The sequence below is a fragment of the Pteropus alecto genome, unplaced genomic scaffold (genome assembly GCF_000325575.1).
Source record: "Pteropus alecto unplaced genomic scaffold, ASM32557v1 scaffold125, whole genome shotgun sequence".
Taxonomy (NCBI): domain Eukaryota; kingdom Metazoa; phylum Chordata; class Mammalia; order Chiroptera; family Pteropodidae; genus Pteropus; species Pteropus alecto.
Genome location: NW_006436888.1, coordinates 6507590 through 6525989, shown reverse-complemented (window position 1 = coordinate 6525989; position 18400 = coordinate 6507590). Strand labels below are relative to the sequence as shown.

Below are 18400 nucleotides of genomic sequence, written 5' to 3'. Positions count from 1 at the left end.
ACCCCACCCCACCCCACCCCCGGCCGGAAGCAGCTTCCACGCCCAGGCGCCCCTGGGTTTGGGTTAGAAGGGACTTGACCTGGGATTTTCGCAAGGGCACTCGGTGGCAAGCGAGCTGTTCGCCGGCCTCTCCAGCCCTCCACCAGCTTAGAGCAGCAGGTCGCCCACTGGCGCTCTCTAGGTGACGGACACCCCGGTGGCGGTCTCAGGCCAGCCCACGCCCACAGGTCCTTCCGGGGCTCGCCAAGAGGGCTCAGGCCTGGCTCTCACCCTTGTGGAGCTTATGTCCAGCTCCCCGGTGAGGCTCCAAGCCTGCCCGGCTACAGCCGGAGGCACCTCCAGCGAGCTAGCACCGCGCCGGTCAGGCAGGTGTCCCCCAGAACCATCCTCTGACCGCTCCGCAGGATCGGAGCTTCCTGGGGGCGGGCTGGCTCCCTCAGACTGCAGATCGTAACCCCACAACGAGAGCAGCAGCTGTCGATGGGGCACCTCCTACGTGCCAGGCGCTTGACGTCCGTCATCTCATTTAGTCCTCACACGCACACCCATGGGGCACGTATGGTTATCACCCCCTGTTACTGGGGCAGACGCGTGAGGCTCAGTGACATGGCAGAACCTTGCCCAGTTCTGGCAGAGATGGTTCATGGGAGCCCAGGCTCGGAACTCGGGAGAGCACTCGGCGTCTGGCCCTCCCCTCTTCCCACCTCCCCACCCCCTGCCCCCAGCGGGCTCCTGGCCAGCGCACCACTGCCCTGCTGGCCTAGCTTCAGGCAAGTCCTGGTGCCCCCACAGCAACCAGGATCTCCCGGCCTCACCCCCACCGTGACACCTCTTAGAGGCTCCGGGTGGGAGACTCACAGCCCGGTTCTCCTTCTGGGGGGACTGTCACTCTGAGAGAGCTGGGTGTCTGAGATGGCCCCAAGGCTGCTTTTCCAGCACTGCTGGGAGAGGAGGTGATGGAAGGGGTGAAGGGTGGGGTGCGGATAGCAAGGCCGGGACGTTCCGAGGCAGTGGGGCGCCCAGAGGACGGGCTCAGAGAGAAGGGCTGACCGGCAGGGAGGCAGGACGGGGAAGGCACGGGGGCTGGGAGGGCCCCGGCGGTCTGCGCTGGGGCGTCACCTCTGCTGTCCCCCTGTCGCCTCAGGCATCCTCGTTCACATGGACAACCTTCGCTGGGAGGGCGTCCCTTTCATCCTGATGTCTGGCAAAGCCTTGGATGAGAGAGTGGGCTATGTTCGGATCTTGTTCAAGAACCGGGCGTTTTGTGCCCAGAGCGAGAAGGACTGGGTCACGGCCCAGAGCCCGTGCCTGCCTCAGCAGATCATCTTCTACATCGGCCACGGCGAGCTGGGTACCCCTGCCGTGCTGGTCAGCCGGAGCCTGTTCAAGCCCACCCTGCCCTCCAGGAGCTGGAAGGAGGTGGAGGGCCGGCCAGGGCTCCGCCTCTTCGGCCGCCCTCTGTCCGATTACTATGCCTACAGCCCCGTGAGGGAGCGGGACGCCTACTCCATCCTCATATCGCACATCTTCCACGGCCGGAAGGACTCCTTCGTCACCACGGAGAACCTGCTGGCCTCCTGGGTCTTCTGGACCCCCTTGCTGGACAGCCTGGCCCGTGAGGTCCCCCGCCTCTACCCAGGAGGAGCTGAGAATGGACACCTGTTGGACTTTGAGTTCGCAGGCGGCCAGCTGGCCTTCTGCCAGCAGCAGGTGGAGCAGCTGGTGCTGGGGCCAGGTTCGGCTCCGATGCCCAGTGACTTCCAGGTTCTCAGGGCCACGTACCGAGAGAGCCCGCTGGTCGCGGCCTGGCCCGAGGAGCTGATCGCCAAGTTGGCCAGCGACATCGAAGCCACAGCGGTGCAGGCGGTGCGGCGCTTCGGCCAGTTCCACCTGGCCCTCTCGGGTGGCTCGAGCCCCATAGTCCTGTTCCAGCAGCTGGCCACGGGGCACTACGGCTTCCCCTGGGCCCACACGCACCTGTGGCTGGTGGACGAGCGCTGCGTCCCGCTCTGGGATCCCGAGTCCAACTTCCAGGGCCTGCAGACCCACCTGCTGCAGCACGTCAGGGTCCCCTACTACAACGTCCACCCCATGCCCGTGCACCTGCACCAGCGGCTCTGCGCCGAGCAGGACCGGGGCGCCCAGGCCTACGCTGAGCAGATCTCAGCCCTGGTGACCAACAGCAGCTTCGACTTGGTGCTGCTGGGAATGGGCCCCGACGGGCACACGGCCTCCCTCTTCCCGCAGTCACCCGCGGGCCTGGACGGCGAGCAGCTGGTGGTGCTGACCGAGAGCCCCTCCAAGCCGTACCATCGCATGAGCCTCAGCCTGCCCCTCATCAACCGTGCCAGGAAGGTGGTGGTCCTGGTCATGGGCAGGTTGAAGCGTGACATCACCATGCTGGTGAGCCGCGTAGGCCACGAGCCCAAGAAGTGGCCCATCTCGGGAGTCCTGCCCGGTTCTGGCCAGCTGGTTTGGTACATGGACTATGAGGCGTTTCTGGGCTGACGGTGCCTCTGTCCTCTGCTCGCTCCACTGCTGGCCCCCACCTGTCCTCGCCCCTCCCCTCTTGGTCCTGCCACCTGCCCGGCTGCCCTGGCTCTCTGCAATCTGATGCTCGGTCGGGCCCCTGGAGAGGCCCCGTCCCACTCCCTTTGACAGTCCCCGTCCAGTTGTGGTGGGCAGACGCAGAAACGGGGAAGAAATGGAGTCTCCGCCCGTGAACGCTTCACATCCAAGTCAGCAGAGAGACATCCACCTAAAGAAAAGACCCACGGCAGTTACACGTTCATATCAACCAGCACAAAACAAGGCAGCGTGAAAGCCCCCAGCCTGAGAAAGAGGAATGAAACGGCGTGAGTTAATCAGGGGAGAGATCCTGGAGGCGGTGGCCCTCGACCCGGTTCCCGTGGAGAGAAGGGAGCACCGGCATCCGCGCAGGTGCGGGGTCCGGGTGAAGCAGGGCGCCGGGGGCTGTCCAGGTGCTCGGGCCTCTGGAGCTCCCGCTTCTTGTCTCTGTCCTTTTCCTGAGCCTCTGATGTCAGCCTGCTGACTGTCCTCTGCATGGCCGCCTCCACCTGGTCTGTGCCTCTGGTTCTGTGCCTAGGTCCCTCCTGTGGAGGGTCCTCCCATTCCCTCTCGTTCTTGGCTGTCCCTCAGAGACAGTAACACAGCGGCAAATGCGAGGATGTCACAGGTACGGTTCCAGAAATCTTGCGACTGCCGTTTGGAGTGGATGACCTCGGCATAGGGAGGCACTGGTTCCCAGCCCCTCAGCGAGGACCTCTGCCCCCCCACTTCGCCAGCCAGCCCCTCCGTGAGACATAATCAGACTTTTCCAGCGACTCCCCGTTTCAGGGGATCCCTTATATTTCAGGGGACTTCCCGGTGGGTGTTTCCACTCTCAGCATCCCCTCTTGTTTTGCCGGGAGAGATCCAGTCAAATCTTTCTCTGATGGTGACAACTTATTTGGGGGGAACAGTATGATCGTCGCGCGATCTAGACCACCCGGATGCTCTGATCTGACCAGACCAAAGCCAGGCCTCCTTGGTGGTGGGGGGGGGGGCTCAGCTCACAGGCAGCAGGGGCTGCGCAGGACCTCCCCGGGGGCTCGGCAGATTCTCAGCACCCGGGGGCGGGGGGCAGACTGTGACCCGGCCGCCTGTCTCATACTACCTCTTGGCAGCACCCAGCCTGCCGGCTTCCTGTCTCCTGGTCCCTCCTGCCACCTCTCCCTTCGCCACTAATGCACTGCTGAAGACTTGAGGCGACAAATCAGTAGCTGCTCCTTAAGAATAGACTGGGTGTTCTGCTCTTGAGAAGCGTGAGCCAGCACTACCTGTTTTTCTGAAACCCCCAAGGTCGGGGTGTAGGGGTTGGTGCTCTGAAATGCTTTTAAAAAAATCAAAAATCTCAGGACAGATTTTTTTATTTCCATTTGCCACATAGCCATGCCCACCAGCTATGACTGTAAAGGGATAACATGGGTTTTTCTGCGTGACTGTGACTTCGTATGGGGCAGATACATTCTGTCAGGCAGATACAACGTGTCAGCGCCACACACAAGGCTTTCCTGACGAGGCGCTTCCCGAAATCTCTGTCTCTGCTCTCGCTCGTTCACACTTTCTTCAAGGCTATGGACCGAAAATAAAGGAAGTCTTTGCTTTCATTTGAAATGGCTGCCCGAGCCAGGGGCTCTCCATGTGAAAAGGCACTCTTGTGACAATTCTGCTTCCGCCAGCCTCCGACGACCCAGTCCAGACAGGACATCTCTCTTTATGCGGAGGGGGGGCCAACCCTGGCTTCCCTTTCTGGGGGTCCGCGTTTTAACTTGCTCTAGAGATGCTGGCGGCTGGTGCTCGTGAGTGGACACAGGTGGCTGCGGTTCAGATGCCACTTCTGGCCACGTGGGGGCGCTCTCGCACCATCCTGCGGGCTTGCGGGCCGACTGCCTTGGGACCCCACGGTGCTGCATTTGCATTTTGTATCCGCATCCCTGGGGCCTTGGCCTGAGCACCCCTCCAGCTGTTCTTTGGGAACTTCTTCCTCTGTGGTTGCAACATCAGATCGAAAGGGACCTCCACATGCCCGAGCCTCGTTCCAGGACAAGGGGTAAGCTGGCTCCTGATGTCACTCTTTCTGAATAATAGTGAGTCACTGCGGGCCTAAGCCTGGAATGTCCTGTTCTTAGAGGAGTGCCTCGCATCAAAACGCACCCCTTCCCTGTGGAGAGTGTGCACATGGGGGTAGGGTGGGGGCAAATAAAAATACCAAAGGCTTCCTTTCCAGAATCAAGTGCTGTCTTAAAGCCACACCGGAAAGTCCAGTGGGAGACGGCGTCCACAGTCCTGCTTCCGCCCACGCCCCTTCCCCTTTCCCCCCTGCCCTGTGCCAGGAAGGAGAGATTCTCAGAGGCCGGCCACCGAGGCTGGTGGTTTCCGAGTGTTCTGGACCGTGATCCACAGCAAGAAACACACTGCATCACGAGACATGCAGAGACCTGTCTCGGGCACAAGTGTCATAAAGGAATGTCTCCCCTGAGAACATGGGGTACCCTCTAGTTTCTATTTTTCATTTTCAAAAAAAACGTTGCTTTTAATCTGCGGAATCGAGTTGATACATAGTTTTTAAAAAATGCTGCTGTGATCCAGCTTTACCCCGTTCCATAAGCCAAGGACCCCGAGTCTGGAGAGGGAACACGGGTGCCCGGCTCCCACAGGGACACTGGTGAGCACGTTGGGACTGGAACCCCGGCTTCCCAGTCCTGCAGCCCTGCACTCACCCGCTCTCCCAGCACAGGGAGCCTGCCCAGGCCCAGCACAGTGCTGCTTCAGCCCCCCGGGTGGGATGCTCGGCCAGGCCTCCTCCATCACGGTGGGAGGGAGGGCAGCGGGTGCTGAAGAAGCTCTGATCAGAAGCCTGAGCTGTAGGAACAGTTCTGACGTCGGGGTTGATGAGTACCAGGCTAGACACTGCACGATTTACACGAGGTGGCCTTGATTCTCAGCAACACTGCAAGGCAGGTGGAGGGACCCTCTTACTGATGATTTTGAAACTGAAGTTGTCCACCGACCACAGACCAGGTGTGGAACCTGGGTCTTCAGGAGTCCAGAGGGGTGTCCCCAGCCCCCCCTGCGGTGCCACCTCCTTCCCAGAAGCCCCTGGGTGCTCAGTGCAGTGGGGGTTCCTCTCAGTCCTGTAAAAGGTAGGAGGGCCCCTCCTTCGGGAGGCTTTGTCAACTTAGCATTTCCAGAGCAAGCATTATTACCATCAGTTGTCGGGAAGGACTGGGGGACTTTCCAGGCTGTTGTAAGCTAGATTCCGATTTTGATCTGGAAGCATGTTTTCTGCTAACCACAAGTTAAAACAGTCTCGTCTCGTCGATCCCCCTGCTCCCTGCTCCTCGGCAGAGAGTGCTCTCTTCCCACCCTGGGGTCCCCGGTCAGCAGCGTGACCAGAGCTTTCTGCCAGTGGACTGATCCTTCAGAGCACTCCCTCGAGGGTCGTCATTCCAGAAAGCACGGGCTGGGAGCTCCCTCCTGCTTCGCCTCGCTTCCTCCTTTCCCAGGAGGAGAGCCCAGGAAGAGAGCCGGGGACAATGGGACAGAGAAAGGGAGGAGCTTCCGTAAAATCTTAAAGGACAGTTTTCTACAATTTAGTTTTCATAAAAAAAAATTTTTTTTTTTTAACAAAAATTCATGCAGCCTCACAGAAGCAGCCTCTGCCTCAGCCTTGCCCAGCTCATTTTCATCTCAAGCAGACAGGGCCTTGCAGACCTCAGCTCGCCAGCACAGAAGCTGCTTGGCAGTGGTCAGTGTCAGAAAATGAACGAGTCACGGCCAAGGCTGGAGGCGACATGGCGAGGTGGGCATGGTGGCAGGCCAACGCAATGGGCACCCGCCCGCCCCGCAAAGGACAGACTGCAGAGGGGGCGGGGGCTTTGAGAGGGCTGCTGTCTCCCAATGTCACCAGACCACGTGGCCCACAAGGGCCGCCGGCCTGGCTGTGTGAAGGGCGAGTGAGCCACAGTGCTCTCCTGCCCACGACCCCCTGCAGCTGCTCTGCTGGGCGCCGCAGACCTCAGGCCGCAGCCAGGCGGGTGGCACCAGAGGTGCTGCTGGCTTTGTTCAGGTGACGTTTCCATGAGGAACAGGGCACTTCTCCAACCTAATCAGCATTTGGCCGCCGATGAGAGCCTGAGAGCCAGGACAGCACTGGCGAAAGAGCAGCTCTGTCGGCCCGCCCGGCTCTCAGGGTCTCAGCCTGGTCGCTGGAGCTGAGTGCGAGTTCACCCTCACTGTCCTGCGGGCCGGCGAGTGCCCTCAGGTGCCGTCTGTGCCGTCTGCCGCCCATCTTCGTCGCTTGCTGGGAGAGTGGGAGTCGCGGGGGGGCGTGTTGTTTTCCTTGCTGTGTCTACCTATGGAGTCCCCACGTGAAGTGCAGAGCCCGCTTCCTGCCTGTTCTAGGTTAGAGCCCGCGTCCCGTGTCCATCAGCCTCCCCACACAGCACACAGCGCGTCTTCACCGGAGGAGCCGGGGGGTGGGGGGCAGGGGGAGCCCCTGTCGGCAGGTGACCCGGGAAGATGTGCAGATGTCTTCCGGAAACACCCAGGGACCCTTCTCCAGAGGCACCCGGCCTCGCCTCTGTTGGCAGTTGGAGCTGGGGCGGGAGCGAGGGTTCCTGCTCTCTAAGCTGAGCAAGGTCCCTACTCGCCGATGCTGTGGGCAGCACAAGAATAAACATCAGGGACCGGAGGAGGCATCTCTGAAATGTGTGTGCTGCGGGGGTGGGGCAGTGATCCCCTCGATGAAGCCTCCTTTCCGGGCTCTTTGGGGAGCGCATCTGTTTGCGGGATGGCGTGTGTTTGAAACCCTTGCCTTGCTCTGGTGCCTTAAAGGAAGTCTCTGCATCTTCTCCACCGTTTTTCACCTGCTGAAAGCTTTACGGAGTAGATTTGAATGGGTGGTAGTTAGCCTTGAAAGCGGAGGTATAAACAAAACCACATAAATTTGTCGGTGTGGGTCCTTAGGGGCACCCCACAGAGGTGTAAAAGGGTAGATCATGAGATGTCGTGGGGTGCGTTAGAGGAAGGGGCCCTGGACTAGCTGGTACCCACGGGCCCAGTCTGCGTCTACTTTGCCGTGCAACCTGGTCCGTCCACTCCTCCCGGTTCCACACTGGAGCTGCGGGGTGAGAGCAGATACCAGCAGGGCCTCCGCTGGCCCGAGTGCTGTCACGGCCTGTGCCTTGTCTCCAGCTGGGAAGGCCCAGTAGGTTCCGTGCCTAGAGGCTGTTGCTGCAGGACACTTAAATGGGGCTGTCAGGGTGTGCTTCCATTACCTCGCGTCCCCGTGTCCTCTGTCCCGTGCTTGGACGCTCGGCGCTGGCCATCCGTCGGGAGAAGAGAGATGGAGAAACTCCCTTCTCAGGGGACCGTCCGTTCCCTTGAGTGACACGGAGACAGAGAGCGTGAAAACCCCCTCTGCCCAACAGCAAGAATGTGCCATGCGTTTCTGCAGAGAGAGAAACTGCCCCTGGTTTTTATGGAAATACTGAGCACTTAAAGACGCCTCAGACAATGAGACGCATTCAGAGTTTCTAAAATGACTGTTTGTATGGCGAATGTAACTTTTTTTAAACAATAAAATCGTTTTGCCAAGATCGGCGCTTTCATTCTCTCTCTGGGAGAGGGAGTGTGGCGGGCTGGGGCTGCGGAGGACGGCGTCATCGTGCTGTGTGTTCTCGGGGGAGGGGACGGTAGAGCGAGTCCCAGGAAGGCGACCTCGTCACGTACCCACTGCGGGTACGGCTCGTCTGGGCGAACCGGCTGCATGCCATCCCGTGAGGGTCCACGGGCCTCCTGGGAGAGACAGCGGCAGGCACGATGACCCACCTCATAGATCCCCAACAGCCTGAGAACAGGTGTCCCCCAGACTTCCTGGCAGCCCCGGGCATGGAGGAGGATGTGGCCGGAAGGGCGTGCCCTGCGGCGTCTGAGAGGGAGATACCTTGGGGAGTGTCCGACAGCAGCGGTGCCAGGGGCCGCGGTCAGTCGTCCTATGGCCTGTGCGGGGCCGTCAAGCAGAATCGCAGAGCCACTGGGGGTCCAGGAGCCAGAGCACCATGCATATGCAGTAGAGGTGGGATCCCCAGGGACCAAGAGGCACAGGTGACAGACACACAGCCAGGCCCGTGGGCACTGTGGAGGCTGCGGTCCCCGTCCTCGATTGTGCCTCGGCCTGGGAAGCACACAGAAGCATCCCTCATAAGAGAGGTAGCCTGGGGCTGGGGCGAATCGGTGTTGGCTTATCTGTGGCAATGGCCAATGGCCGTGCTGTCCTCGTAGAAACGTAGCGGGGGGGCCCACCGTCTCCCAAGACCGGACACTGTGAGGACCAGCTGATGACCGTACAGGCTGCGGCAGAGGGTCACTGGTACCTGTTCCTCCTTTGGGGAGCCTCCCTGTACTTTTTGTGTGTGAGGAGGTGTCCTGGTCAGTTAGGACATCCAGTACCCACAGCTGCAGTGATTGGTTTGGGGGGCCTGTGGCCCAAGTCGGTCAGAGCGAAGTGAATCCAAGGCTATGGGCTGAAGAGACTCCATTTCTCTGGTCTCCAACCCGAGGGCCTGTCAACCGGGAGCCACCAGCAGCCATTTCAGCGCCACCGGGGGCCTGAAACGAGGCCACATGCAGAGAACAAAGCCCAAGGAGGCGCGGGCTGGAGCCTGGGGCCATCGCCAGGCCCAGGTTCTGCCTGCCGACCGCTCACGTCCAGGCGCTGGAACTGGTTAAAACTGAGCTGCGATTCGCGATGGCGCGCTCAGGGGGTGTTGGAGCTAGGGGCGGGGTTCCGTGTTTCCGAAGCCCCGCAGAAGCCCCGCACTGACTGCGTCAGAAGGGCGGATGTCTCGGCTGGGGCCAGGGTGTCACGAGTCTCGTGTGGTGACACCAGCGTCGGTCCGGCACCGCACAGCTCCGGCTGCGTCCTTATTGCTTCATCTGCCCCATTTTCCTGATTGATCAGTTTCGCAAAGCGGGGACAGATACAAAGGGAGGAGGGGAGTCCTTGGCGGGCCAGCTTGGGGACTGCCGGCCTGAATGTCTTCTCCGGTGTCTGCCACCAGGTCTGCAGAGGGAGGGCTCACCTTCCCCAGCTGCCAGCAGAAGGGGACAGGAGGGGACAGGGTGGCTGCGTGCCGCTGGATGCCCTCCGTTCTCCCCGACGCCCCTCGCCTGCACGGCCGGGGACCGAGACGCAGAGACGCCTCGTGCCTTACTCAGGTTTGCGTTTCTGGGACTGAGCTCAGGGCCCTGCAGAAAACGCGTGAGAGAATGAGGGGCAATGCCGACGGCGAGGCACGCGCCGTCCGCCGCGGGGAACGTCTGGCGACATCGGCCGCAGGTCGCCTGGACGCCTGCCGTGCCCCCTCCTGAAGGAGGCTCTGAGCAGGGCCATCAACTTGGCAATGCAGGGGGGCCACCCCAGCAGGGACCGGAGTGGGGGTGGAGTGGGGGTGAGTCCCAAAGAGCGGCTCTGGAGGGTCTGCTAGCTGCATCCGAGGTGGCCGCACAGGGCCCCAGTCTCAGTCCGTGGGCGAGGAGGAGACAATGGCAGCCTGGAGGGCGAGGCTTCCGCAGGTGCGGTCAGCTGAGCTTCTCCGAGCCGGGGCGGATGGGACAGGCTGGACGGCTGGAGGACCAGGCGGCTGTGGAGACTGGCGTCCGTCATCGTCTCTGGAGGAGACGGCATGTCCTGCGTGCGCAGCGGGCCAGGCAGGCAGCAGGGACTGGCCCAGCCACGTCAGGGGCCAGCACTCTGGTCACTAGAGGGACGGGGTGGGGGCCTGACAGAGGAAGGCAAAAACTGACCCCCACGCCCGGCTACTCTCCCACTCGCTGTGGGTGGAGAGCAAGGCCAGGTCAGTGCCGCCTGCAGGACGCTAGCAGGCGTGGGCAGCCGGAGGGCAGGGCCGTGAGACCCTCTCTGCCTCGCCTGCCGCTCTGCCATTTACACAGCCCCTTCCTCTTTCCCGTCCCAAGCCCCAGCTTGCGGAAACTGTCATCATGTTTTTCATCTGAAGAAGCATCATTAGAAATAAAAATCATAAAGCTCATGCTACCAGTTAGGCCCTCCCTGCTGCACCATAAGCTCTTAAAAATTATTTTATTGAGGTATAATTGACACACATTGTTTTCAGGGATACAACATAATGATTAGATATTGGCATACACGATGAGACGGTCACCACAATAGGTCTATATAGTTACCATCCGTCACCTTGCAGAGTTATGAATGAGCATATCTAAGATTTACTCTTAGCAACTAACAAATATGTGACACAGAATGACTAACTAGTCACCCGTATATTAATAATGCTGTATATCACATCCCTGTGACTGACTTGTTTTATAACCGGAACTTTGTACCTTTTAACCCTCCATCCGGTCCCCTCCGGCGACCACCGATCTGTTCTCTGCATCTGTGAGCTTGGTTTTTGTGGTTTAGTGATCCACGTGTAAGTCGGATCATACAGTCTAACTTCCTCCACGTAGCACAATGCCCTCGAGGTCCAGCGCGTTGTCGCCAACGGCAGGGTTTTCTTTTTAATGGCTGAACAGCCTTCTATCGGAGATAGGCACACACGAGTGCTCCCCCTTATCTGCGGTTTTGCTTCCCGTGGTTTCGGTTATGCGTGGCCAACCTTGGTCTGAAAATATTAAATGGAAAATTCCAGAAATACACGACTCATACGTTTTACATGGCGTGCCGTTCGGAGGAACGTGATGACATCCCCCGCTGGCCTGCTCCCTCCCTCCTGGGGCGCGAGTCATCCCTTCGTCCACGCTGTGCCGTGTCCACACTGTGGACACTACTGTCCCCTCGATCACAGCGCTTGTGTTCAAGTCGCCCTTATTTTGCTTAATAACCAAAGCTCAAGGTAGCGATGGTGGCAGTCGGATACGCCAAAGAGAAGCCGTAGGATGCTTCTGTGAGGTGAAACGCCGTGTACAGTACGTATGGAAGAAACATAGTATACACATGTTTCGGTGCTGTCCGTGTTTCAGGCATCCACTGGAGGTCTTCGGATGAGGGAGGAGTTCTAGATCATCTCTTCTTTATCCATTCATCTGTCGAGGGAGACCTAGGTTGCTTCTGTATCTTGGCTGTTGGTAAGTAATGCTGCATCGAATGTGGGGGTGCATATGTCTTTTTGAATTAGTATTTTCATTTTCTTCGGATAAATACCCAGACGTGGAGTGGCTGGATCGTATGATAGTTCTATTTTTAATTTTTTTGAGGAAACTCCACACTGTTTTCCATAGTGGCTGCACCAATTCACATGCCCACCAACAGTGCACGAATGTTCCCTTTTCCCCACATCCTCAGCCACACTTGTGACTTCTCGTCTTGGTAATAACTATCCTAATAGATGTGAGGTGATATCTCGCCGTGGTTTTAATTTGTGTTTTCCTGGTAATTAGTGACGTTGAGCATCTTTTCATGTGCCCGTTGGCCATCTTTATGTCTTCTTTGGAAAAATGTCTATTCAGATCCTCTGCCCATTGTTTAACTGGATTCTTTTTTCTATTAAGTTGCATGAGTTCCATATATATTTTGGACATTAACCCCTCGTCAGATATATGATTTGCAAACATTGTATCCCATTCAGTAGATGGTCGCCTTTTCATGTTGTCGCTGGTTTCCTCTGTTGTGCAGAAGCTTCTTAAATTGATACAGTCCCACTTGTTTGCTTTTGTTGCCTTTGCTTTTGGTGTCAGGTCCAAGAAACCATTGCCAAAATCAACGTCATGAACCTGTTTTCCCCCAGGAGTTTTTACGGTTACAAGTCTCCATTCTGAGTTCGTTTCAGGGTGTGGGATAGTAGACCAGTTTTCTTCTTTTGCGTGTGGCTGTTCAGTTTTCCCAGCATCATTTACTGAAGAGATCGTCCTATCTCCATTGTATAGTCTGGCCTCTGTTGTCATAAATTAATTGACCATACATGTGCGGGTTTGCTTCTCGGCCCCCTATTTTGTTCCATTGATCTATGTGCCTGTTTTTATGCCAATATCATACCAAACTGATTGCTGTAGCTTCGTAATACAGTTTGAAATCAGGGACCGTGATGCCTCCAGCTTGTTATTCTTTCTCAAGAATGCTTTGGCTATTCAGGACTGCTTTTATTTTTTTTAGCTGAAAAAAAGAAAAACATGGAAAACCACAAAGACAAAAATACTAATCCGTGCCGATTACCTCCACTCAGCATTAATCGCTTTAAGATCTTTTAATATTGTTTTTGTTTAAGAAAAAAAATGTTTTGTAAAAATAATGCATACTTGTTATAAGTGAAGTCAAAAAAAGTACCAAAAAGCACACAAATTAGATGAACATCTTTCAAGACATAGATACAAATAGAAGAGAGAAAAATATTTTTTAAAAATGGATCCTTCTCTTGAAGGTAATTTTAATTTTCATAGTACATTAATAATTTTATTTGAACCTGAGGGAATCGCTGAACTTTAAATAACGATTTGTCACACAGTAAATAATATTTCCCCAAAAGATCTCTTTGATGTTAGAAATCTATATGGACACCTGGAAACTGGATTCCTTAGTGGTTTTTTTTTTTTAACACGATTTTTATGAAAACCACGTGGGGCTATTGACTTTGACAGGTGTAGATGTCAGCTCCCACCACGCTTCCCTCCACCTGTCCCCAACTCTGGATTTTGGGAGGTCTGTTATTTCTATCTTGTTATCGTTCAGGGTCTGTGCTGGTTTCTCTCCCGTTGGCTCCCTGTCCGTTCGATTTTGCCCCCTGTAGGCTCCTCACCAAGCTGCCCCCCACTTCTCCGATGCCCACACACGCCTTCTCCTGTGGGGGAAGAGGGAGAGCTGACTGCCACCGTTGTCTCTCGCATGTGCCTGCTGCCTCCCTGTGCCTCTCGCATCGAGGCTGGGGCTCCGCCGGGTGCTGGAGGCTTCCGTCTGTCCACCTGCGCTGTGGGTGGGCAGGCTGACCACACCGCCCTGCACAGCCCAGCCTCGGGGGGCCGGGCCTAGATCCTGAGCAGGTGCTGGTTCACAGTCATCTCTGTTCCAGTCCAGGGGGCCCACGGGGGTCTTCATGGAGCTCGTACCCCTTGTTCCCTTGAATCCTCCATCTCTCCTTGATCTGGGGTTTATCCATTTATCTTCGAGAAGTCTCTCATCCTCAAGGGAGAGTTAAGGAGACATAGGAGGAGCCTGGAAAAGCAATTGAACAGGAGAAAGAGTGAAGCAGGGGTCAGCCCGGGTCACACTCCGTGTAGGAAGAACGCCGCCCACTCACCGTGAAAGAGAAGCGGGGAGAAGCCTCTGTGGGCCGCAGGCCAGGGTGCCAGGCCCAGTCGTCCTCTCTCAAGACGTCCTGAGCTCCTGGTTCTGCACTTCGGATTCCCAAGCCCCTGGATTTCCAAACCACATGTTACTTTGTCCCTGAATTTTGGCCGTCACTCGCTATTTTAACTGGGACTCCTTTGGTTGACGGAAACCCAACTCGAACTAGATCTGAAAGAAATGATGGGAGCAGCTTCAGCACCGCTGGACTCGGGGGCGTCGGGCGGCGCCACCAGGAAGCTGAGCTCAGCTCCCCTTTCGAAAGGGCTGTCGGATTTATCAAGTAAATCTGCAGGACGCCCAGTTAAATCGGAGTTTCAGGTAAAACATAAAAATACGATTTAAGTAGAAGTGTGTCCCATGAAACATTTAAGACACACTTACACTAAGACATCATTTGTTGTTTATTTGGAATTCAGATTTACCTGAGTGTCCCGTGTTTAGTCTGGTGACCTTACTGTGTGTCGCTGGCCTCATTCCCGCCTCGTGCAGTTAGTCAGGGAATGTGGATGCCCGCAGCTCTCGGCCTCTGCATGGCCCAGGAAGCCAGCGGAAGAGAGGGCGTCTGGCTCATGGCTCTGCCTGGGACACCTTGGGAGGACTTTGTTGGGTCCGGCATGGGTCGCTGTAGTGGCAGCCTCAGGAGGGGCCTGGAGAGAACCTCTTGCCACCCATCCTCCCCCAGAGCCTCCGCTCCCCCTCCAATTCTTGGCTATGAACAGTTGAGATTTTCCCAGTCTTTGTCAAGCGCGGTGTCCATGCAGCTCGAGGCAAATGCTCCCTTTACTGACCAGATTCCTGCCATGAAGCCCCTCCTCCTGGGATTGGGGTGAGGGGCAGTTGTCCGTCCCTGGGGTGTTGCACCAACTCAGTGGGTCTCTCCCCAAAGCAAAAGCTGCTGGCCCTGAACCACGCAAGTCAGACACACGTACAGAGAGACACACTTCAGCCTTTTCACATAGTGCCCACCGGTCCTCAGCAAGCGGGGCGGTCTCGTTAATAGAAATAACAAGTTTAGCAGTTGTTATCCCATGTTCCAGAGAAGGGAACATCCACCCCAAAGTTTTTTTAATCACCAAATTCTTCCAGAAGCAAGTCCTCCCCCAAGAATCCCGAAGCGAGAGTAGTGTTTACAACCAGAGTTTCGCGGGCCGTCTGCTCCGACGCCCACCAGGCTTAGAGAGTGAAGTTGGGAAGAGACGGGAGGGGACATGCCCACGAAGTGACTTCGTGCTCTCAAAATAAACCTGGACTCTAGTGCTTTCCTTGGCTCCCCCACAGCAAACTGCTAAAATTACTCTTAGTGCCTCAAAAAAAAAACCCAAGGCCACCGTCGCCTCTCTGTCCTTAGCCATGTCTGAGTCCTTGCAAAGATTCTGACTTAATGCGTGGCCCAGGCGGACATTCACAGTATCCTGAAATGCGGTGTCAGGACCGGGCACGGTGGAGGTCACAGGTGCCCCCCTGCCCACCTCTTGAATTTGAGCCCCATTCCAAGTCTGCTGGACCAAGCCTGAGCAGCTGCAGACACTGCCCACCGGTCACCTGAAGCAGGAAGACCCCCGGGCTGGGGCCTCAGGTGACACGGACGCCACTGTGGGCCGGGGTCTGGCTGCAGCCCCCTCTCTGAGGCCGTGTCTGCGCAGGCTGCCCATGTGACACCACTGTCCTCTGCCCTCACTTTGGGTGGCGTCTTGGTGGAGAGTTTCCTGAGGAAGAATGCTCCTGGGACTCACAGCTGGCTTTCTGATCCCCGAAAAGGGCTCCCTCCGCCCTCTGTCCTCCCCTCAGCAGCCTCCTTCCCTCCCCCGCCACAGACCCCGAATTCACGCAGCAGCTCCCTTTGGGGATGTCCCCAGCCCAGCAGACTGGCCCTCTGGGCCTCAGAACACTGGGCCTGGAGGAAGGTGTTTGTGTGGCAGTGGGGAGTGTGGCGCTTCGCCGCAGGAAGGAGCCCAAAGTGTGTCCCCCAGCGTCCCCCAAGTCTAGAGCAGCTGAATGGCAGCATCTTTGCCCGGGAGTGGGACCCGGGACCTGCTCATTGCCTAGGAGGCGAGTGAACACATCCATGCTCGGGTGTCCTCTGTGTACCAGGCTTTACAACAACCTCATCCGTCCATCCCAACACGTGCTCATCCATGTCCGAGCTGGAGAGGGAGGAGGCCCATCACAGGCCCCGACCCCTGAGTGTGGCGACTGTGACGTCGAATGTCCCCTTCCTGCCCCCAGCCCCGTCCATGAGGAGGGCAGCTGTCATCGGGACCCCACCCTGGACTCGGAGAGGTCGGGCAGGTAGGGTGACACGGCACGGCTTGCTCCCTCTCCATCCTGCCTTCCCCCATCCTGGGCCCCAGGAGGCTGGTCCGCGTGAGTGCTCCTCGGCTTCCTCGGCTGCCTCGGCTGGTCAGGTCCATCCATGGGACCAGATGAGGTGGGTCATTTATCACTCCAGGTGCGAGGGGTCGCCTGGGCTGGCCGTGTCCTCAAAGCTGGGACACGATGCTCATGCAGCCAGACCTCCATGCTTGTCTCACCCTTGGGGTTCCGGTACCCGTCCCCTCCCTCCGGCCCCTTCTGCCAGCTCCTCGGGGTCCTGCCCACACGGCCCGCTCCCACTCACAGAGGGGCTCCTGCCAAGAGTGATTTCCTTTCAGACCCGAGGCCCGTCCAAACAGCCAGTGATGCTCGATGGAGCCTGTGGCACATTTTCCACCCCTTGCTTAGAAGGCTGGGTGCGAGGGTGCGGGGTCCCTCCTGTCCTTGGTCTTCCCGGGACACCTGGGAGGAGACAGTGCGTCACGAGGTTGAGTCGGGCTCTGACTCAGAAATACCGAGGCTCCAGTCCTGCAGCTCGGGTCCCCTTCTGTTAACTGGATAGCAAACCCCGCTTTCTGGGGAGGAATCGAGTGTGGCCCCCTTCAGGGACTCCTGGCACGGTGCCCTGACTGGCCGGAGGCACGGGCCACAGCAAAGGCAGGGGGCACATGTGTCCACACACCAAGCCCGTCACCTGACGGCTGCAGGTCTCCCGTGCACCAGGGGTTCTGTGTTACACAAGAGTGACGAGCACCCCTACCAGGTGTGTTCCCAACTGTGGCCCATGTGTCCTGAGAGAGTCCGGGGCCGGGATAGCCGGGCTCCGGGTTGAGTCGGCCCGTGGGCCACAGACGAGGCATTTGCTGGCGGATTCCACGTAACGACATGAGTTTCACTGAGCACCGGCTGCGGGCGGGCACTGTGCTTGTCGCGGGGGAAACGGGCTGGGACACAGGAGGACACTGCCTGGGGCTCCCAGTCTGGCCGGGAAAGAGACAAGGACCCAGGCGACTGCAGGCCGGCTGCGCGCTGTGGGAGTGCCCGGTGGGGGCGCCCGCCCGCCCTGGGGGGCGCCGCAGATGCTCAGTGGGAGCAGCCCCGAGGGAACCCTGCGGTGGGACATGGGGCCAGCCCCTGGCGTCTCTGGGCCTCCGACCCGCCTTCTCCGAGGACGTGCGGGAGCTGCCGCTCTCGGGCTCTGGTGGCTGTGATGGGGTGTAAACCCCCAAGGCGTCTCCAGCCTGGAAAATGCTCCTACTTAGTGACCTGGAAGCCCTTTGACGGCGCAGGACTTCTCCGAGGGCTCTCTGCACCATGGGGACCGTGGCTGTGGAGGCAGAGTCACCGGCAAAGCTGTCCATCCAGCAGCCCAGTGCTGGGCCGGCCGCTCAGCCCTCTCTGCGCTTGCTTTGTCCCTGTGCTGGGGTCTCGTTGGGGGATCTCATTGGGGGGTCTCGTCGGGGAGCACTCGCACGCTCCGCCTCCCCCGGCCGGAGTCCCCTGAGGGGAGGCGGGGCTCCTTTCTGGATCTTTGCTATTGTCCCTGTGTTCTTCCCAGCTGCCCTGGGAGACAGAGGTGACCCCCCACAGACACACACGAGCTGCAGAATGGCCCGGAGCACTGGCCCTGCTGGGCACAGAGACACAGGTTGACAGTCCTGCAGATGGCCCTGGCTTCAGGCATCTGCTGCCGAGTGTCTCCCAGATGCGACTTCCAGACAGAGCTCAACCCACTCTTGGTACGTGCCAGCTACCTGGGTGGTCTGGCTTCGGAATGAAACCCAGAGGCCAGAAGGAGCCCAGGTTCAAATTGCCACCAATTTCCTGAACGTTCCTTCTGGAGCTCCAGGCAAACCCACTGGTTGAGTGGGGAAAAAACAGACCCCTCACTTAAAACCAGATGTCAACATCTGTCCTGAGCCAGCCCAGGGAGACGAAAGCCCCTACTCCCCGCTCCTTCTCCCCCGGTTACCCTGCAGACAGGGTCTGCCACTGCCCACCCCACAGCCCACGAGGGAGAGCCTGGGCAGAGGAAGCAACGTCCTCACTAAATTGGGTTTTGACTTGTTTTTTTGTTTTGTTTTGTCTTGTTTTCCCTTTAAATAGAAAGGAAATTCAGCTCAGTCCATCCTGGTCCTCCTCCTTCTGGGTTCCGAGTGGGCACCTTGGCGACCTCGCCCAGACTCAGCCTCCCAACACAGA

At 58.0% G+C, this 18400-nt stretch overlaps 1 protein-coding gene across 1 annotated transcript in view; it reads left to right on the top strand.

Annotated features, from left to right (window-relative positions):
- H6PD (hexose-6-phosphate dehydrogenase/glucose 1-dehydrogenase) overlaps positions 1-8162 on the top strand; it is an 18316-nt gene extending 10154 nt beyond the window's left edge. Inside the window, exons 4-5 of the mRNA XM_025048530.1 lie at positions 292-298; positions 988-8162. Of these exons, the coding sequence (XP_024904298.1) occupies positions 292-298; positions 988-2508 (1528 nt within the window). The 3' untranslated portion in view covers positions 2509-8162. The remainder of the gene's footprint in view (positions 1-291; positions 299-987) is intronic.
- The last annotated feature ends 10238 nt before the right edge of the window (positions 8163-18400 follow it).